Source organism: Osmerus mordax, chromosome 21 (genome assembly GCF_038355195.1).
Source record: "Osmerus mordax isolate fOsmMor3 chromosome 21, fOsmMor3.pri, whole genome shotgun sequence".
In the NCBI taxonomy this organism is placed as follows: Eukaryota; Metazoa; Chordata; class Actinopteri; order Osmeriformes; family Osmeridae; genus Osmerus; species Osmerus mordax.
The window spans coordinates 12,493,843-12,514,968 of record NC_090070.1 but is presented as its reverse complement, the minus strand read 5'-3'; the positions used below and the strand labels follow the sequence as shown (position 1 = coordinate 12,514,968).

The 21,126-nt window shown below is 44.7% G+C and overlaps 3 protein-coding genes across 4 annotated transcripts in view; 2 read left to right on the top strand and 1 right to left on the bottom strand.

Moving 5' to 3' along the window:
* Window positions 1–1,306: 1,306 nt before the first annotated feature.
* On the top strand, window positions 1,307–9,621 carry LOC136965436 (NLR family CARD domain-containing protein 3-like). Its single transcript, XM_067259591.1, has 9 exons — window positions 1,307–1,544; window positions 1,878–1,914; window positions 2,050–3,825; window positions 4,385–4,561; window positions 5,308–5,481; window positions 5,689–5,859; window positions 6,014–6,172; window positions 6,415–6,464; window positions 6,603–9,621. The coding sequence occupies exons 1-9, from the start codon at window positions 1,307–1,309 to the stop codon at window positions 7,148–7,150; spliced, it is 3,330 nt and encodes a 1,109-aa protein (XP_067115692.1). The 3' UTR covers window positions 7,151–9,621.
* A 2,140-nt stretch (window positions 9,622–11,761) lies between these two features.
* Window positions 11,762–18,286, top strand: LOC136964971 (pancreatic secretory granule membrane major glycoprotein GP2-like). Its single transcript, XM_067258950.1, has 9 exons — window positions 11,762–11,777; window positions 14,508–15,049; window positions 15,397–15,487; window positions 15,606–15,975; window positions 16,388–16,550; window positions 16,865–17,016; window positions 17,186–17,431; window positions 17,581–17,740; window positions 18,266–18,286. Exons 1-9 carry the CDS (start codon window positions 11,762–11,764, stop codon window positions 18,284–18,286), a joined length of 1,761 nt encoding a protein of 586 aa, XP_067115051.1.
* Window positions 18,287–19,287: 1,001 nt separating this feature from the next.
* LOC136964897 (pancreatic secretory granule membrane major glycoprotein GP2-like) overlaps window positions 19,288–21,126 on the bottom strand; it is a 35,326-nt gene continuing 33,487 nt past the window's right edge. The window contains exons 1-4 of one of the 2 annotated variants that reach the window (XM_067258857.1): window positions 19,918–20,132; window positions 19,687–19,846; window positions 19,418–19,493; window positions 19,288–19,323 (exon numbers count right to left, since the gene is read on the bottom strand). In XM_067258857.1, the coding sequence (XP_067114958.1) occupies window positions 19,304–19,323; window positions 19,418–19,493; window positions 19,687–19,846; window positions 19,918–20,117 (456 nt within the window). In that variant the 5' untranslated portion in view covers window positions 20,118–20,132 and the 3' untranslated portion in view covers window positions 19,288–19,303. Of the gene's footprint in view, window positions 19,324–19,417; window positions 19,494–19,686; window positions 19,847–19,917; window positions 20,133–21,126 lie in introns of those variants that run through there. The other variant, XM_067258858.1, reaches the window with a different exon arrangement.

Genomic DNA, 21,126 nt, shown 5'->3' with positions numbered 1-21,126 from the left:
CTGTGTCCTTCGTACAACAGATTATATCTACTCAAATTCTAAGAAGATCATTTGGGCATTCATGGAATTCAGCAGAGTACAGAGAACACTGTAGAACACTGTAGAACACTGTAGAACACTGTCGAACATTAGAACAGTAGAATGCGGTTGAACGGAAGTCTGTTTAGTTATAAGGAGTTTTGTAACAGATATCGCAAGGGTTGTGCTTTTCCAAAACCACACAATAATTTTTACCACGATAACATCATGATTATCACAATTAGAAAAGTATATCCATTATCATACATTTACATTTATTCATTTAGCTGACGCTTTTATCCAAAGCAACTTCCAAGAGAGAGCTTTACAAAAGTGCATAAGTCAATGATCATAAACAACGAGATAGCCTCAATAACATTGTGGGCCGCCAAAGCATGAAGCATACATTGTGAAAAGCTAATACGTGCCAATGGGAAGAAACATAAGAGCATGTAGTTAAACAAGTTACAATTAAACAACATGAACTTGCGAAGTACAAGAGTGTACCTGTAGGAAAGCAAGCAACAAAAATATAATTCACAGCGGCTACAAGCAGTTAAATCATAATCATAATAACATTAGCTTTCACTAATCACTCTTAAAGGACACCACACTCTGTAGATCTCGGTGAGGGTGTTAGCTAACACACGCACTACCATGTTGCTTTACAGTAACTCTTTCCTGTTTCCTGTTTCCTGTTTCACGGTCAGCTAGGTGAGACTGAGAGCAACGCTGGGACTTTGTTGATGCATTCAGACGTAGAGAAGACACAACACAGCCTCTCCTCAACACACACATACACTCACACATCGACACACACTTACACACATTCACTCACAGACTCACACTGTCAAACACACATTCACTCACTCACAGACTTGCACACACACACACACACACACACACACACTTACTCACTCACAGACACACACACACCCACACAGTCAGACACACACACACACCCACTCACAAATCTGGCAAGGTATTCCTGGAATTTAATCGGTTTAGTAAGGAGGAAACTGGCAGGATTCAGGAGAATTTAACTGTGTTATGACTTGTAAGGACAGGTTAAAGAGCAGAGAGGGAAAAACAGAGAGACAAAGAGAGAGAGAAAGAAAGTGAAAGGGAGAGAGAGAAGGAGAGAGGGAGATAAGGAGGGAGAGATAGGGGAGGGACTGAGGGAGAGGGAGGGGGAGGGACTGAGGGAGGGACTGAGGGAGAGGGAGGGACTGAGGGAGAGGGAGGGACTGAGGGAGAGGGAGGGAAAGGGAAGTAAGGAGACCAGGCCATGGGAAACACTTGTTCCAAATGTGGAGGACGTGAGGAGGGGGAATCTGAAGAGAGGAGGGGGACAGGGGAGAAGGAAACAACGAAAAATGAAGAGAACCAAAGTGCAGCAGCTCCTCTTCTGACCTCCAACCACGCTCAGTCTGGGAGCAAAATCTCGGCTCCTGTATTCAGCCACACAATCATCCATGGCTCAGTTAACATCAACACAACAGCTCCTGCACAGGGTCAGAGGACGGGTATAACTTCAACCCCTCACCACCCCTCCTCCCCTCACCACCCCTCCTCCCCTCACCACCCCTCCTCCCCTCACCATGCCTCCTCCCCTCACCACGCCTCCTCCCCTCACCACGCCTCCTCCCCTCACCACCCCTCCTCCCCTCACCACGCCTCCTCCCCTCACCACCCCTCCTCCCCTCACCACGCCTCCTCCCCTCACCACCCCTCCTCCCCACGCCTCCTCCCTCCTCCCCTCACCACCCCTCCTCTTCAGGCTAGGCCTTCAATCATATTTTAAAATTATAAATTGTGTGGGATTGCATTGTCATGTGGCTCATCTCTCCGACTTTCAGAAGATGCTTCCCCACACTGCAGCGCCTCCATTGAAAGGTAAGATGGCTGACGCACCACAACAGGAACTACTGTCGTAGAAAAAGAATGGTGTTAACAAAGTTGTAAACAAAATGTATCTATCCCAGTATATAACCCCGTCCTCCATTCTACCCCCCCCATCCTGCCCAACAGTGTCAAACTGAAACTTAAAGCCAGTTTAAAGGAGAAGTTTCAATTCCTGAAGAGCAATACGTTCCTGTACGTGACGTCCACGGATGATCAGACGCCACTGAACAGCATCTACACACAGCTTTACATCACCGAGGGCGAGAGTGAAGGGGTCAACCCAGAACACGAGATCAGGAGGATCGAGTACACGTCCGTTAGCAAAACAAGATCAGACAAACCCATCAAGTGCAACGACATCTTCAAACCCCGACCCGGACGAACAAAAGAGGTCATGATTGTGGTGATGAAAGGCATCGCAGGCATCGGGAAAACCATCTCAGTACAGAAGTTCATCCTAGACTGGGCAGAGGGGGAGGCCAATCAGGATATAGATTTCATCTTCGTCCTTCCGTTCCGAGAGCTGAATTTGATTCAAGACCACCTCAGTGTCTGGGGTCTTCTGAAGGAATTCCACTCGGAGCTTAATGAAATTGAAGTAGTGGAGGTGTTTGAGAACCACACAGTGCTTTTGATCTTCGACGGTCTGGATGAAAGCAGACCGTCTCTGGATTTCACAAACAACGAGAGAGTGTCTGATGTCACAAAGAAATGTCCAGTTCACATTCTGGTGACTAACATCATAAGGAAGAATCTACTCCAGTCTGCTCTCCTCTGGATAACCTCTCGACCCTCAGCAATTGTAGAGGGCCTTCGTAAAACCATCCAACTCGACCTGCTGGATGTTGAAGTTCAAGGCTTCGACGACGAACAGAAGGATCAGTACTTCAGGAAGCGATTCAGTGACAATGAAGTCCTGGCCGACGCCATCATCTCACACGTCAAGGCGACGAGGAGTCTCCACATCATGTGTTGCATACCCGTCATGTGTCGGATCACGTCCGTAGTTCTGTTACAAAGACTGAGAGAAAACGAGTCTTCAAACATCCCGACGAGTCTGACCGAGATGTACGTAGACTTCCTAATCAGTCAAACAGAGGTTACACAGGAAAAGTACCAAGGGCAAAACTACATGGAAAGACAGGATGTCTTGGAATTCAGTAAAGACTTTATTCTGAAACTGGCTAAACTAGCGTTCCAACAGCTTGAAAGAAAAAATGTAATTTTCTATAAGGAAGACATTAAAGCATGTGGCTTTGATGTTGACGCTGCAGTGAAATGTGGACTGTTCACAGAAGTACTGAAGGTAGAGTGTGGGCGGTATAAGAAGAAGGTGTACTGCTTTGTGCACCTGAGCTTTCAGGAGTTCCTCGCTGCTCTTTATGTGTTCTACTGCTGTGTCACCAAGAACATCAAAGCGCTGGAGTCCTTCCTGGAGAACGTGTCTGCAGAGCTGCCCCTGCATGAGTTGCTGAAGAGAGTTGTGGATAAAGCTCTACAGAGTGAGAATGGACACCTGGACCTGTTCCTCCGCTTCCTTCTTGGCATCTCACTGGAGTCCAACCAGAATCTCTTACAAGGCCTTCTGCCCCAGACAGAGGACAGCTCAGAGACTGATGAGGAGATGAGGAAATACCTCAGGAAGCCAGACGTAGAGAATCTCTCATCTAACATATACATCAACCTCTTCCTCTGCTTGATTGAGATGAAAGACATCTCAGTGCATGAGGACATTCACAAGTTCCTCTTCGCACAAGATGATGATAGTTTGTCGCTAGACGGGTGCTCGGCACTGGCCAACGCTCTCCTGCTGTGTCAGGGCGGGGTGGAAGAGCTGGACCTGTGGCAGCATGCCTGGCGCAAGAGAATGATCCCTGCTGTGAGGAAAAGCAGAAAGGCCATGTGAGTGTTTGTGAAGTGTTCATTTAGCAGACGATATTCTCCAAAGCAACTCGCAGAAGGGTTTTGAACCTGTGCCCTCTTGTGTTGCTCTACCATTGAGCTACAGCATCCATCACCTCAAGTTTTGATTTCAAACTGACACTGTACTGTCTCCCCATTAGCCACATTGGCCAGTTAGAGATCGGATTTAAATCTTGAGCATCACTGCTGCAACCGGTGCAACCCATTGTTTCTTGGGGTTAGGGTTAGAAACAAGCTAACCCATTGTTTGTGGGGGTTAGGGCTAGGGTTAGAAACAAGCTAACCCATTGTTTGTGGGGGTTAGGGCTAGGGTAAGAAACAACCTAACCCATTGTTTGTGGGGGTTAGGGCTAGGGTTAGGGTTAGAAACAAGCTAACCCATTGTTTGTGGGGGTTAGGGCTAGGGTTAGGGTTAGAAACAAGCTAACCCATTGTTTGTGGGGGTTAGGGCTAGGGTTAGGGTTAGAAACAAGCTAACCCATTGTTTGTGGGGGTTAGGGCTATGGGTAAAATGCACTAACCATGTTTGTTTCTACAGACTGAATGACATGGATCTCAGTCGAGAGGACTGTGCATCACTGGCCTCCTCCCTCAAGTCACCGGACTCTCATCTGAGAGAACTGGACCTCAGAGAAGATAAACTGACTGGTGGCGGTGACCTGAGTGATGTCTTCGCTTCCCTGGGAGATTGTCACTGTAAGCTGGAGATATTGAGGTCAGTGCCTTTGTCAGGGGTTTTCATGCATTTCATCGAAAACATTTGTGGTCATTCTTCCATCCTGACAAATTCTACTCAGCAGAGCGAATCAGTGTATCTCCAAACACGCCCCTCACCACACCTTACATGTAGTACATCACTGGCTGTATGGATTACATACAAAGTAGAGTAAACACTACAAAATGATCTGTAAACACATAAGGAGTATCATCTTTATGTATCACAAGAAACACAGAGGTAATAATAATAATAATACATTTATTTGTCATTGTCACAAAAACAACGAGACAGTAGAGGCAGCAACAGACAGCTAAAAACTTAAGTTGCTGTGGACATTAACTGCCACATATAAATGATAAGAAATAACAATTAATAAATAGATAAATAAATATACATTGAGGTTCATCAATAGTTGCAGGATAGAATGTAAGAGTGCAGTCCATGGGGGCTTGTGCTAAGCCTTATTGCACGAGGATAGAAGCTCTTTGCCATTCTGGAGGTGCGCGCTTTGGTCGATCTGAACCTTCTCCTTGACGGGAGTAATGGGAACAGATAATGGGCAGGGTGGGAAGGGTCTGTGAGGATGTGATCTGAACGCTGCAGGCATCGGGAGGAGGAGATGTGATAATAATAGATGACAGGTATGACAGAGATGTAGATGTGATGTGAATCCTGGTTGCTAGGAGACCAGTCAACAGTCTTAATTCACCACACTGCAGCACGTGAATGTTGTGTTTCTACAGACTGACTGACATGTATCTCAGACATGAGGACTGTGCATCACTGGCCTCCTTCCTCCAGTCACCAGACTGTCCTCTGAGAGAGCTGCACCTGGGATATATTTTTCCCTCTGGTGGCGATGAAGTACTGATGGATATTGCTGCCAGCCTGAAAGCATCTAAACTGAGTTTACTGAGGTAAGTAGCTTAGATCCAAATGAATTAAATAAAATGTCCTTCATTGACCCCAAAGGAAATGTAAGATTAGTGCTTTGAGTGGTTCAGTTTTATTAGAGCTTCTCAAACTTGGTTATGTCTGTTCAAAAACAGACATTATGTCTGTTCAAAAACAGACATAACATGTTTGTCACTTAATCACTGATACATTTAACATCTCTTGTTTAGGCTGAACAGCTGCCTCCTGACAGAAAACTATTGTAGGGAGTTGGCTTCAGCTCTCATCTCCATCTCCCACTTGAGAGAGTTGGACCTGAGTCACAACAACCTGCAGGATTCAGGAGTGAAGCTGCTCTCTGATGGACTGAAGAGTCCACACTGTAGACTGAAGATCCTGAGGTCAGTGATCAGACACACATGGAACCAGACAGGGACACATAGACCATGTTGAAGAAGTAAATGTATGTCTCTCAACAATGTACCCAGTGATGTCAACAACACCCACCAGCAGAGGGCAGCAGTGTTGTAACGTCCTGATAACTTCTCTCTGCAGGCTGTCGTTCTGTGGAGTCACAGAGGAAGGCTGTGCTTCTCTGGCTTCAGCTCTCATCTCAAACCGCTACCTGAGAGAGTTGGACCTGAGCTTCAATCACATAGGAGACATAGGACCGAAGAAACTGAAAGATTCAAACTCGAGACTGAAGAAACTCAAGTTAGTTTTGGTTGATGACACATTCATACAGTAGACTGTATACATTATGTGTAATGCACAGTTTGTGCATTATCCCATGAATAATTCTATAATTATGAGTCAGTCTATATAGTCAGTGAGGAACTTACTGTTTTAAGATCCTCTGTATTTTATTTTAAATCCTTTTTTCATGTGTCTGCAACAGCAGAAGATGAGATCTTTGTGTGTGTGTTTCTTACTGTCCGTACTTGTGTCTCCTACAGTGTGGACCAAAATGAGGAGATCTGGGTAAAACCACATCTTATTAAGCAGTGTAAGTGCTGTCTTAAATCAAATGTAACCATTTTCACCACAAATAGTGAAACACGCAAACATACATACACTTAAACATACATTTCTCCTGGTACCATCACACACAGTTCTGATCCAGCCTGTCCCCTCTGTTCTTTAGATGACAAGTACCTCACATTCGACCGAAACACAGCCTACAGAGGCCTCTCTCTGTCTGAGGACAACAGGAGGGTGGAGTTGGTGGAGGAGGACCAGCCGTATCCCCATAGCTCAGAGAGGTTTGATGAGGAGGAGCAGGTGCTGTGTACAGATAGTCTGTTTGGACGCCATTACTGGGAGGTGGAGTGGAAAGGGGACTGGATATTGGTAGGAGTCACATATGGAAGCATCCAGAGGAAAGGGAGTACTTCTGCCTGCAGCCTTGGAGATAATGACAAGTCCTGGTGTCTCCTGTGCTCTAATTTTGGGCCATACATGTGGCACAATCATCAACGGACTTACCTCCCTGCTGCATGGTTACCAGTACCCAGCAGAGTAGGAGTTTACCTGGACTGGCCGGCTGGACTCGTGTCCTTCTACAGGGTCTCCTCTGACACGATGACCCACCTGTACACGTTCAACACCACCTTCTCTGAGCCCCTCTACCCAGCGTTTTGGATCGGGCTGCCAGGGTACTCCGTGTCCCTGTGCCAAGTAGGGCAGCCGTAAACCTTATTAATATGACCCTTTACCAGCCTGGACACTCTCTCTCTCTCTGTCTCTCTCTCTGTCTCTTTCTCTCTCTCTTTGTCTCTCTTTGTCTCTCTCTGTCTATCTCTCTGTCTCTCTCTCTGTCTCTCTCTGTCTCTCTCTGCCTCTCTCTCTCTGCCTCTCTCTCTGCCTCTCTCTCTGCCTCTCTCTCTGCCTCTCTCTCTCTCTCTCTCTCTCTCTCTCTCTCTCTGTCTCTCTCTCTCTCTCTCTGTCTCTGTCTCTCTCTTTCTCACACACTGCGAGCTGATGACCTTTGATCTCCTAAACCCTGTCCAAGAGCTCCCCCTGGTGGTTATTTTGAGATGTCAAAAGATTGTTTTTACATATTTCCCATAGTTTTTATGCACATGACAATAAAATACTGTTTTTTTTCAAATGCTTACACACAAATTCCTTACTTTTCACACAATTTCTGAAACCTGACACTCAAAAACCAGAACCACACCTCAAATCTGCAAAACCATACGCACATTTTGGGCCTTAGACTCAGTTTTTAATTTCATAAAACACTTTTTGCAAAACACAACACAAAATTCTCCACGTAACACACTAAATTCTAATGGGAAGCATCTTGATTTCCTTTTTAAAACACAACCAATCTAAATGCCACACTAATTCATCAGTGCCTCACACTAACTCCTCACATGTGCAAACACTCATGGCTTTACTCAACACCAACCAATCATGGCTTTAGAACAGGCCTATAAATAGCCTAATTTGAGTTGATTTACAGTGGTAGGTATAATTTGAACCTTTACTGTAGAAAATATAACAGGTATGTAACAATATACTGTAATACACACATGTTCTAATGTACACATAATAGCTGTTTCAGTACAACACACGTTATACTACACACATACATATATTTTATCACCCATGCATCCGTTGACTGCAGTGCACTGCATGATTGGTTACAGTCTGGTGGATTACTGTATCATACCATGCAACAGTACAGTGACTGTAAGAAGACATTCTGACAATATTGTAGAAAATATTGAACTGTGTGCTACAGTTCATGGCACACACAGACACACCATTCCGTAATCACCTTTTTCAAAATTAGGTTTGGTTTCTGTCCTACTACACTCTTTCTTTTGTACTGTGTACTACTGTATTCACAACCACAAATGCTTATGGTAAAAAAAATAAGTTTGTTTTCAATCTTGTTTTCGTGTTTACCATGAATTTTTCATTCATCTCTGCCATTTACAGTTTTTTCCAATTGCTTAGGCACAACTTTGAAAACAGGGCTCACTTTGTCAAAACACAACACATGATTCACACAACTAGACACACAAGTAGCAGCTCCAATCTTTTGCAGAATGAAACACTTTGTTCAAAACTATACAATCATGTATGGTCATATGGTGACCATTTCTGTCACCATATGCCACACACATGGTTAATAAAATTGGACTCTGTTTGATCCAGTTACACACTGTAGTGCAAAATTGAAAACACTTTTACACTAACTATTCTTTTCTAATGACATAACCTGCTTGTCAGAGATATTGTTCCAGTAGAGTACGTACAAGTACATGAATATGTTGACCAAACACAACACACAAGACTAGTACTGCACACTGCTGAAAATATTTACTGTATTTCTCCACATTGTCTACGTAAAGATGTGTTTTTCGCAGAAAATCAGAACATATTTCAAATTGAAAACTGTATAGTAGGCTACATACTGTAAACACAGCAAATACATTTGTGGAGACAAAGTATTCAGCAAATGAAATACAGGACATTGTTTCAATCATGGACTGCTGTGAATGTGTACAAAGTACTGATGTAGTGCATATAGTATGCTACATTTTACTGTACTGTAGACAGTAGAGAATAGTAGTTTTCATCTGTGCTCATGTCAAAATGTCCAAATTACTGTTGCAACAGTATATCTGCTGAGGTTGGGCTAAACTCTCTGTCCAGCCTCTCTCAATGTTGCCCCATGGTTCACAATATGGTCAACCAATGTTCAATGTTGTTCGAATTTCATTAGATACTGTAAATTTGGCCCTATTCTTCCACAGCCTCAGGTCTACCTCTCCCTCTCCCTACCACTCTTCCTCCACGGGCTCCCCCTCTCATCCTCACTCTCCCTCTTCCTGCAACATTGCCTTCCATTTTTGATGAGGACAGGTGAGGACAGATACACTGACCTGTTGCCCTGCTTACCCCTGATTCGTATGTTTACAGTTTAGCACTGCTTGTACACCTGACGCCCGTGTTTGATCCATTCGTTAACATGTGTGGCATTTTACAAGGCAGTGTCTAAAAAACGCAATGAAGTGACATAATCTTAAATGTATGTGTCTAATGTAGAAAAGTGTGTTTAGTGATTTGCAAAACACTGTGTGTAGTATTTTGCAAATAGTGTGAGGATGAGAATGTGCTTATAGTTGTGCAGGTCTGGGCTTCTGTTTTGCTCCTTGAGTGTCAGGTTTCACTAACTGTGTGTTATTTTACGCTACTGTTTCGCCCGCGTTACAAAAATGCTGCCCCCCCCTTCCTCAGTTAAGACGCACTAAATTCTAACAAATATATTTTTTAGACGCTACACATGTTATACATCATTGGAAAGCTACGATTCTTGTGCTTCCATTGAAATAAACCAATTCAAGATCAAGTCGCAATAGCAAGCAAAGTCAACGTCTTTTTCCGGTGAACATTCCTTCAACAATGCCAAAGAAAAAAGTTTTACTCACCCTAAGTGGTTCAAATAGGTCCAGGTGTGCAAATCATGCCATCAAAACTTGATCTGCTTACAGTCCCAAGGGTTCAAAGTATCTAACCATGTAAAGTAATTCGTCCAAATACAATGTTTTACTTCATGAATAGCCATTATCCTTTGTTTCATTATGCAAGTTAGCCGACAGAAGAAACAACTTGTTCACATAAAAGTGTTCTTTTCTCCGGTTAGCAACGGAGTATTTACAATATGAAGGCATCAAAATGTCCGTTGAACCCTCCCCTTTTGATTGACACCTTGTTTGACCCAATAGGAGCTTCCATGCCCCGTTGACAGCCCTCTAAAGCCAACTAGGTCTGTGAGTCCTGCCCCCCCCCCACCCCCCCCGCCCGTCTGAAATGAGCTCGTTAGCCTTGTAGCTGACAGCTAGCTGAAAATGCCAATACCTCATTTGTATGTGTCTGTGGAGCCGTCAAAATAAAAGTCGATTGCGCAATATGGTTGACAGAATCAGTTTTCTTTGTGCGCCAATCCTGGGAATCAGATAAAGCACTCCAATGTGTTCATGCTTCAATTTTTGTGTTTCAGTAATACTAATTAGGGATTTAGCTATTATATATGATAGTTCTAAGTACCACCTTTCATTAGAGATAACAATTATGAAAAATAATACCTTTTATCCTGAGTATTTGACCTTGGTTACAAAGGGTCATTTTGGAGTCTCCAAAAGGCCCTTTTAGAAAATGCATGGATGTACTCTTATAAAAACATGTGTCAAATATGAATATATTGTGGTATTATGTTTGACTTTTGATTTGAATTGGGTAAGGCTTCAACCTGTGGTCCAATTTAGTCTTCCAGCTAATACCTAGGCCTCTTCAGGCCTCTGTTTTCAAAACAAAATGTAGGCGGAAATAGAAATTTTCACTTTCCTTGTGTTCAAGCTTCTATTACTCAACACTAGTAGGACTGACAGGGGTCCTGACAACAGGGGACATAACTTCAGAGCGTCAGCTTTCAAAAGAGATCATTTACATGCATGTACTCCAAATGGTTCAAGAACAGCTTCCAATTTACTTTGGGTATGCTGTTTAGGCGTTTTTAGGCACATTTAACAGGAATATTAAGAGGTTAAAATTATTGTATGTAAGCAATCGGAAATAACTGTACATTCAATCTTGTACTTGAATTTGTGTATCTTGTACAGAAATGTACAAAGGATCTCATGAAAGAGGAGCTTTAGGTTTTGAATAACTGTGTGTATATGATATATCCAAAAATGTAATATAATGGCAAAAGTGTTTGCAACATGAGACAAATGTGTGCTTTTGAGACGTGTTTGTGATATTTTGAATGCAGTGCTTCATTTTGCAAGAGAAGCGAGACCTTTTGCATTTTGTGTGTGCAGTTGTTGGATTTGTGTTTTGAATTTCAAGTTTTGAAAAAAAGAGGACAAGTAAAAAAAAATGTGTGTAAGCATTTGAAAAAAACTGTATTAGCAATAATAATAACAGATTTGATTGAGTTAAGCATAAGTTGATATTTTTTTCCAGCGTTCTACCAAAGCAATGTACTGTAATAATCTACAGTTGTACATTCAAGGTATCTATAGCGATGAATCAATGAAAATATTAAAATGATACAATTATATGAATAACTGTTTTTACTGATTGCAAAGGCATTTTCTTGAAACTATGGGCTATTTTTGCTAAACTCTACACACTGACTACAAATTCTTACACCAAACCATTAAAACGTTACACAGAAAAAATAGAAGAAAAAAAAATGCATTACTATTAGAACAATTTGTTTTAATATCTTGGTGTAGCTACGGGATGAAAATGTCTCAACATGAATTTACGTGGCAGTAAACGATGGTTCAGGAACTGAGTAAGGAGTTGTTTAATTTTATCTCATTGTTTGACATTTGATTGCTTGTTCGTTCTTTCATAGTCTTTTTATGACTGTATTTGTTTATATTGGTCGCACCTGTATGCTATTACGTATTGTTTTTCCATTTGTTCGTTTTTCATTGAACTGTTATGCTCTTTTGTTTTGCTATGGCAGGGCTCCCATTTCTGAGAGACTGACTCAGTGTTTCACCTGTGTGTGAGTGACACCCTGCTGGAGTAAAGGTGAAAGAAACTGCTCAGATAAACACAGACACAGAGACTCCACAATCTTTGGGACTACAGTTGCAACAACACACGACTGTTTGTGTTTTTGCTTGTTGGAATGGGATTTTTATTGTGGTCACACGTCATATTTTCACTAAGTACAGTTTTTGTAAAACATAAATATACTATAAACATTAAACCAAGTTACCATCCTGTGGTCTCTATCAGTGATAAATTATATATTAATATCTTTCCGTAAAAAATAATAATTTAAGAATATGTCTGGCATAATGAAGCGAGGCGTTTCTCCCTGAAGGGCTGAACTTGCCTTTGACACTCTGCGTTCCAGAACACATAGCACTCCCTTTTGTGTAAACTTGTTTAGGAGGACCACCTGATATTGTTAGCAATGCAGTGCTCACATTAGTGGACGTGCTGGCTCAGTCAGCCCATGTTTTGTGTGAGAATCCGATGCCTTTTCTCTTGGTAGAAGGTTGTGTAATGTCTGGCTGATATAGGACTGGCTGGGTGAATTAGTTGATACCAATACCAAGAGGGAAAGAGAGAGGGGGGAAGAGAGGGAGAGAGATAGGGGGAAGGAGAGGGAGAGAGAGAGAGAGGGGGGAGGAGAGGGAGAGAGAGAGACATTGAAAAGGGGAGGGAAAGAGATGGAGGGAGAGAGTGGAAAAGAGAGGGAGGGGGGGAGAAAGAGATGGAGAAAGAAAGAGAGATCTGAGTTTGATGTCACAATTATGTAAGTATTAGAACGACTCAAAGTTAGAGACTCGAGGCTCACGGACTTCAAAGTCATCACCGTGGGAACACCGTGGGATAGGGTGTATTCAAGATACTCACCAGTCATTTCTACACACAGACCATTGTTCTTTTGACAATGTCTTAAGTGTGAGAGGTCAACGAGAATGTCTTGAGTGGTAAAATCATTAACATCCCATAATTCTCACAGTGTTTGCACTGTGCCACATATCTACAGCCTCGCCTGTTGATACAGGTCTTTGCAGCTTTTCTCATAAGTAGCCTTAATTCGATATATAACATCTAATTTATCCTTCCCCACCCTCCAAAGCATATAGACTCTGGCTCAATAACAGAAAAGATTGAATGGTTGCAGAAGGTAATGATGACGTTGTTCGTGCCTGAACCATAAAAGGTGGTCATGATTCAACTTCCTGTGCGGAATTTTCACTTCGGAATGCATTGTCACATGACCCTCCCTCTCATCTGTTCTTCATCTCCTCACTCACCTGTGTGTATAAAGGAGAGAGGCCCAGGTGTGCTACAAACAGACATATCCAAGGACAGGTAAGTCTGGCCGTCTTGTAGCCTGACTTTTGTTACAGTTTTTTTGATAAAAAAGAACAGTTTCTTGTTTTGTTCTTTTAATTTAATTTAATGTTTTAACAATCTTTGAATTTTTAATTTAGTTTTGCCAGTGAAGTATGTACATTTCTCAGATAATTCAATGTGTTTTTACATATGGTTAATATTTTTACGATTCTATTATAACTTTAGATATATGTTTTTCACATGTGATTGCATAATCCGTTTAATCAATAAATTATTTTTCTGCTCTGGAATGTTTTGCATATTTTAAGAAAATATAAAAGGAAATAGATAAGGACTTGGATAAATAAATGTAATGCTTTATTTGCTTTGCAGTTTTGCCTTAAAGTTTCCTTCCTTGTCATCAACAACTCTCTGATGTGGACAATAACTTCACTGGTATTGCTGGTACCTTTACTGGTACTGGTTAACATCAAATACACTTCAGGTAAGGAACTGGTTTTACCTATCGATCTTCCTTTCTCTCCTTGCATTCTTCTCTCTCTCCCCCAATGTTTATCCACTGTTCTGGTTTTTCTTCCTTTTTTATCTGCCACTCATTCTCTCTTCCCCTCTTGCTCAACATGTATCTCTCTGCTCCCTATCTCTCTTCTCATCGTCTCTATCTCAGAATCAAAATTAGTTTTTATTGCCATTTAAGTTTTCACAAAGACGGAATTTACTGTGGCCGGAAGGTGCATACAATAAACATATACAGATTTTTTTATTTTATTTAAGTTGAATGTATAAATACAATTTAAAAAGTCTAATACTAACAATAACTAAAGAGCTAATAAAATAGATATAAATATAAAAAGTTACAAAATATATAAAATAAAATAAAATAGGGCAGCAAAATAGGGCAGCATAGTGCAAAATGTGCAAAGTTGGTGGTGGATGACCGCAGCCTTCTGCCTTCGTTCTCTCGTTTTCTCTTTCCCTCTCCCTCCATCTCTATACCTTCTTCTCTCTGCCCCTCCCTTTCCCCTCCCTTTCTACTCCTCTGTCTTTCCCTTCCTCTCCCTCCCTCCTAATTATCTCTCCACCTCCCTCCCTCCCTTCCTCTCTCTCTGTCCTCCATCTCTCTCTGTATCTCTCTCTATCCTCCTTTCTAGCCCAGGCACGTGACCACCAGACTTAACCCTGTCTCCACTCTCCACAGGCGTGATCATCACCAGCTGTGAGGCCTGTCACCCGCACGCCAACTGTCACACGGCGCCCGTCACAGGTCACCCCGGAGAGGACGTGGCCTCAGAAAGCCAATCAGTTTCCTGCGTCTGCAAAAGCGGCTTCACCGGCGACGGCCTCACCTGCTCGCCCCTCCTCGCCCACGCCCCTCCCGCCCCCCACCTCCGCGCCCGCCGTGCCGCCCTCACCTCCAGCTCCAACCAGGCCCATGTGACCTTCACCTGCGGGTTCTACCAGTGCCCGCCCGGCCAGGACTGCCTCACCATCAACGGGGTACAGCAGTGTGCCGACCCATGCCAGACCTACACCGTCCTGAACGACCCCTGGCGTGCCACCAACAACCCGTCCTCCCCTAAGGACCGGCACTGCGATCGCTTTGTGGCGTGGGACGGCTGGTACCGCATGTTTGTTGGCAACGCCAGCGTGTCCATGCCCAACAAGTGTGTGGAGCAGTTCATGTGTGGCACCCAGGCTCCTCTCTGGTTGGCGTTCCCAAACCCGCAGCTCAGCGATGGGGTAAGATACAACCTAACCCCTAACCCTAACCCTGCTGCAACCCTACCCATAAACCTAGCCCCAACCCCAAACCTAACCCCTAACCCTGCTGCAACCCTACCCATAAACCTAGCCCTAACCCCAAACCTAACCCCAACCCTGACACTAACCCACAATATCCTTTAGGGAATTCCTAAAGTATCCATCCATCCCATTATAGCTTTATTATATTTTGACTGCATTATAATTTGTGTGCTTTTGTGTGTGTGTGTGTGTGTGTGTGTGTGTGTGTGTGTGTGTGTGTGTGTGTCCAGGTGGTCAAGAGCGCTGTGTGTGCCAGCTTCAGAGGGGTATGCTGTTGGGTTCAGTCCCAGCCCATCCATGTCAAAGCTTGCCCAGGGAACTACTATGTCTACAAGTTTGTCACGCCTCCAGGATGCTACTTTGCCTACTGTGCAGGTCAGGAGGAAGGCATTCGTCAATCTGCTTTTTCATTCTGTCATTCGTTTACTAATGCAGTCATTTGTGTCGTCCGTCAATCTATGTTTCAGCTGTGGACTCCAACCCCACAACACAGCAACCAACCACCACAACCACAACACAGCAACAAACCACCACAACCACAACACAGCCACCAACCACCACAACCACAACACAGCAACAAACCACCACAACCACAACACAGCCACCAACCACCATAACCACAACACAGCCACCAACCACCACAACACAGCCACCAACCACCACAACACAGCCACCAACCACCACAACACAGCCACCAACCACCACAACACAGCCACCAACCACCACAACACAGCCACCAACCACCACAACCACAACACAGCCACCAACCACCACAACACAGCCACCAACCACCACAACACAGCCACCAACCACCACAACCACAACACAGCCACCAACCACCACAACCACAACCACAACACAAGGTGTCACGTTGACGACACCACCAGTTGACATGACAACGGGGAAAATGATGTGTGTGAGCTGTAAAGAGGGAGAGGTCTGCCTGAGCAAAGATGGTGTCACCTGGACATGTGAGAGACCAGGTGAGACATGCCCTGGACACGCCCAGCTTTAGCATTCGTGGTATACTTCCTGGTTTACTGACATGATGACATCGCCTCGGTCATGGCGTTGTTTTTGATGTCGGTTGGCTTAAAGTGTCCTGTTCTCTCCTCCCTCCTCCTGTGCTTTGCCCTCTCCTCCATCTGTCCTCCTCCATCTCTCCCCTTCCCCCTCTCCTCCTCCTACTCCTCTCCTCCCCTGTCTCTCCTCCTCCTCCCCCTCTCCTCCAGAGAACCCCTCTATACCTGTTCCTGTGATGGTGTGTGGTCCCAGCGCGCTGGAGGTGGGGCTGGTGAAGGCTCACCTGGCAGCCATCGGCCTGGACTCCTCCTCTGCTCACCTGGCCGACCCCCGCTGCTCCGCCCACCAGGAGCATGACGGGACGGTGTGGTACCAGGTGGAGCGCAGGGAGGGAAGCTGTGGAACCACTCTCAGGGTGAGAGCCAAGTTACTGAGGATTATACCCAACCTTTTAACCCTGACCCCAAAAAATTGTAGCGCTGTACAGTGAAGCAGTTGTGATGTGTAACTGTAGGCGATAATGTTCCTCAGACAGACATATAGAACAAAAACTATAACATTGTGACATGCTGGCTTTCAATGACTAAGTGGTAATATGGTCACTAACAGAGACTAAAACCTGAACCCATAACGAGATCGATGCACCCTTTTGTACCTCTTTGCATTCCAACCCCTGATCACCATACACTGGCTCCTTCAAACTCTCATCCTCTCCTCTGCCCTCACCAGACCAACGGCAGCCACGCCATCTACTCCAACAGTCTGTTTGTCTACCCAGTAGGCAACGTGACCTTTGTTCGCCCCCTGAGCGTCCCGTTCTCCTGCTCGTATCCTCTGGAGACAGACTCCAGTCTGGGTGTGGCTATCCGACCATACCTGGCGTAGGTGGACACACACACACACACACACACTCACACACACACATTTGCATGCACACACACACACAAACACACACACACACACACACACATGCACACATTCTGTCTCAGAGGGGATTTCCTGTATCGTAGACCCTCGATCTTATACATCTTTTCTTTTGACGCCATGCAGCGTGAAATCCGCTGCTGTCGGCCAGGGTTCAAAGGTCAAGGCGTCCATGACCCTGTTCCACAACGCCAACTACACCGAGCCTTACGCCATGGGCCCCGTCACCATGGCGGTGGGCTCTGTCCTGCACGTGGGCGTGTCCGTGGACGAGAAGGAGACGGAACGCTTCGTGGTTGTCCTGGACGACTGCTACGCCACCCACTCATCCAAACCTGCGGACCTCATGAGATACTACCTCATCCAGAATGGGTGTGTGTCGGTGTGTGTGTGAGGGTGTGTGTGTGTTTGCGTGTGTGTGTGTGCACATGCATGCGTGTGTGTGTGTGTGCATGTGTGTGACCTTGTGTGTATCTGGTTTGTTTACATATATAATGTGCGGCCTCTTCCCTGTCCTCCAGTTGCCCTAGTGACCGTCGCCAGGTGACCGTGGATGAGAGTGGCTTGTCCCGCCAGGCTCGCTTCTCTGCGCTGCTGTTCCTGTTCCAGGGGGACTACAGGGACATCTACCTGCACTGCAGCCTCAACCTGTGTGACCAGAGGAGCTCCTCCTGCTCTCCTGTGAGTCCTCCCACCCTCCTCCCTGGTCTCCCTGAGACAGAAATATTATTAAATACAGAAATTGGATAAATAATAATCAAACATATACATAAATGCGGGGAGTCAGGTGGCTGAGCGGTGAGGGAATCGGGCTAGTAATCCGAAGGTTGCCAGTTCGATTCCCAGTCATGCCAACTGACGCTGTGTCCTTGGGCAAGACACTTCACCCTACTTGCCTCGGGGGAATGTCCCTGTACTTACTGTAAGTCGCTCTGGATAAGAGCGTCGGCTAAATGACTAAATGTAAATGTAATGTAAATTTAAATGCATGTAACTACATTACACACATATATGACTGCATCACCTATCTGTCACCACAGTCTTGTTCAGCCAGGAAACGTCGTTCAGTGACCCCAACTGTAACCCTGGCACCTCTCACCTTTGGACCAATTGCATGTGAGGATGACAGTCACTGACCAATCAGAAACTTTGAAAGTTACCGTCAGATTTTGACTAACAGACGACATGTCTTTCTTTGTTTTGCAGGGACCGAGAGTTAGGATGTGACAACGTCAGAACTTCTGAATCAAACAAGTTAATTATTTATATAAAGTCACCTAAATTATTTAAAAACTGATTAAGAAGTCTATTTCAAATTAATACACTATCCAAAATGTCTATTCACATTTTCCATGTTATCTGTGGTGATTTTAGGTCATTGTTTTTATCAGTTCTTAGCAACCCCACATCTCTCATTCAGAGAAATAGTTTGCAAGTATAAGGTAATTGAATATGTAATAAAGATGTAATCATAATTGATGTTATCTTTGTATCTTTACATCTGTATGTTAAACAAGTAGTGAAAAGATAAGCATCTATTTTTCAATCTACAGATGGATAGCTACACCTATTGTTATTGTGGGTGTTAGTATTAGAGAAGCCGAACACATGTATCCTATTTGTGTCATGTCACGTGAAGTTACGGTAAAGACTGCTTTTTAGTGTAAACATTGAGATCTACAGTTTTGAACTAGGAAGAGAAACGTATTCTAGTTTGAACCGATCTTGAATATTTATTTTGACATAATATAAAAACAGTATTAGTTGCTGCTTGAGTTTTATTTCCATCTCTGTTGATTGTTAATAATAACCTCTACTAACAAACTGTGGTTGACGCCTGTAATTGAGGTTTGCAGCGAATAAATCTGATGATGGATGAAAGAGTCTATTCTAATGAATATGAATGACTCGATAGTTTTCACTTCTTTATTTTAGTAAAATTTCATCAAGCCTTGATTATTACACAATTAATCCCTGCTTTTGGTCCAGATAAGTGAGTAAGTTAAAGGAAAAGTAGTATGTTTATTTAGTAGGCTATACTTATTTCCCAGTGTTCCCAATATTCCCTAGTATGAAATTAAGAATTATATAATGCAAACCTTCATAAACCATAACCCACAATTTAAAGCTTCTAGTTATTTATATGCAGGTTGTTCTGTCATCATTTCCAGGGTTTAAACAAAAAGACAGGAGACATGAGAGAGCCTGAGCTGGTTGCCATAGGGATGGTGTGACTTCATCAGCTCACTCCAGACTCTGGGACCCTGGAGGTCAGAGGTCAGGGACAAACAAAGTGTTAGCAGGGAGACTGTTACTATGAAAACTTTATGAGTCATCATGGCTGTGGTTTATACTCACAGGTGATTGGTCCGATGGTGACGGGCTTGAGGGGTACGAGTTCATCGACAGAGCGGACAGACCTTCCTGAACACATCTGTGGAGAGGCACCAGAGAGTCAGAGAGACGAGGGAGTCAGAGAGACCAAAGAGACCAGAGAGACCAGGGAGTCAGAGAGACCAGGGAGTCAGAGAGACCAAAGAGACCAGAGAGACCATGGAGTCAGAGAGACCAGAGTCAGAGAGGTCAGAGAGACCAGGGAGACCAGGGAGGAGGGTGGGAGGACTCACAGGAGAGCAGGAGGAGTTCCTCTGGTCACACAGGTTGAGGCTGCAGTGCAGGTAGACGTCCCTGTAGTCCCCCTGGAACAGGAACAGCAGCGCAGCGAAGCGAGCCTGGAGGGACAAGCCACTCTCCTCCACAGTCACCTGGCGACGGTCGGTAGAACACCTGGAGGAAGAGGGGAGTTAGACAAACAAACACACACACATACTTCTCTTCCCTTCTCCAGGCTCACATACTTGTGTTGGATGAGGAAGTATTTCAGGAGGTCATCAGGATCAGGGGAGTGGGTGGCGTAGCAGTCCTCCAGAACGACCACAAAGGCCTCAGCGTCCGTCTCTTCAACAGACACGCCCACATGCAGGATGGAGCCCAGGGGCAGAGTGACCGGGCCTGCAGAGTAAGGAGCTGTGTAGTTGGCATCACTGAACAGAGACATGGAGGCCCTGGCCTGGGCACCCTCTTCTTTGATCGCACCTTCAAGTCTGTCAAGATATGGAACAAGTAAACGACAAAGTCAGACCAAACAAGTTTAAATTGGAAACTAAGTGTGTCAATGTTTGAGTTTGTGAGGGTCCACCTACTCCAGGTATGGTTTGATGACCATATCCATGTTTACCACTGTCTCCAGGGGATAGGAGCAGGAGAAAGGGATCCTTAGGGGTTGTTCAAAGGTCTCAATGATCGTGTAGACAAAAAAACTGTTGGAGTAGATGGCGTAGCTGCCGTTAGTCTGGAGAGAGAAGGAGGAAGACAACGGGTGTTTAGAGACAGGCAGGCAGTAGTACAGAAAAACTGACAAAGATGGACAGACTGGTAGAGTAACCATGTCCTCACCGTCAGAGTGGTTCCACAGCTCCCCTCCCAGCGCTCCATCTGGAACCACACCGTCCCGTTAATCTCCTGGGAGGAGCAGCGGGGGTCGGCCAGGTGAGCAGAGGAGTTGTCCAGATGTTTGGCCGCTAGCTGAGACTTGAGGAGACCCGCATCCAGGAATTTCCTCCCACACACCAGCTCTGGGGTGACTTCATGATAGAGAGAAAATTATGAACAGAGTGAGAGAGTGTTGTGAAAGAAAATGGAGAATAAAATAGAGTTAATGAAGAGACAACAAAGTAGAGGGGGCAACAACAAAAAAACATACACGTGCAAAATACCAGTACCTTCTGTGGTGTTCGTGGGAGCAGCTGTGGTGGTTGTGGGAGCAGCTGTAGTGGTAGTGGGAGCAGCTGTGGTTGTTGTGGGAGCAGCGGTGGTTGTCGTGGGAGCAGCTGTGGTTGTTGTGGGAGCAGCTGTGGTGGTCGTGGGAGCAGCTGTGGTTGTCGTGGGAGCAGCTGTGGTGGTTGTGGGAGCAGCTGTGGTGGTCGTGGGAGCAGCTGTGGTGGTCGTGGGAGCAGCTGTGGTGGTTGTGGGAGCAGCTGTGGTGGTCGTAGGAGCAGCTGTGGTTG

Excerpts from the sequence above, each read along its gene's own strand:
- LOC136965436 (XM_067259591.1), top strand. The coding sequence starts at position 1,307 with ATGGGAAACACTTGTTCCAAATGTGGAGGACGTGAGGAGGGGGAATCT. Across the intron at positions 5,482-5,688 it reads TCTAAACTGAGTTTACTGAG|GCTGAACAGCTGCCTCCTGA; the intron begins GTAAGTAGCTTA and ends TCTCTTGTTTAG. Across the intron at positions 6,173-6,414 it reads TCGAGACTGAAGAAACTCAA|TGTGGACCAAAATGAGGAGA; the intron begins GTTAGTTTTGGT and ends TGTCTCCTACAG.
- LOC136964971 (XM_067258950.1), top strand. Across the intron at positions 17,017-17,185 it reads GCTATCCGACCATACCTGGC|CGTGAAATCCGCTGCTGTCG; the intron begins GTAGGTGGACAC and ends GACGCCATGCAG. Across the intron at positions 17,432-17,580 it reads TACTACCTCATCCAGAATGG|TTGCCCTAGTGACCGTCGCC; the intron begins GTGTGTGTCGGT and ends CCTGTCCTCCAG.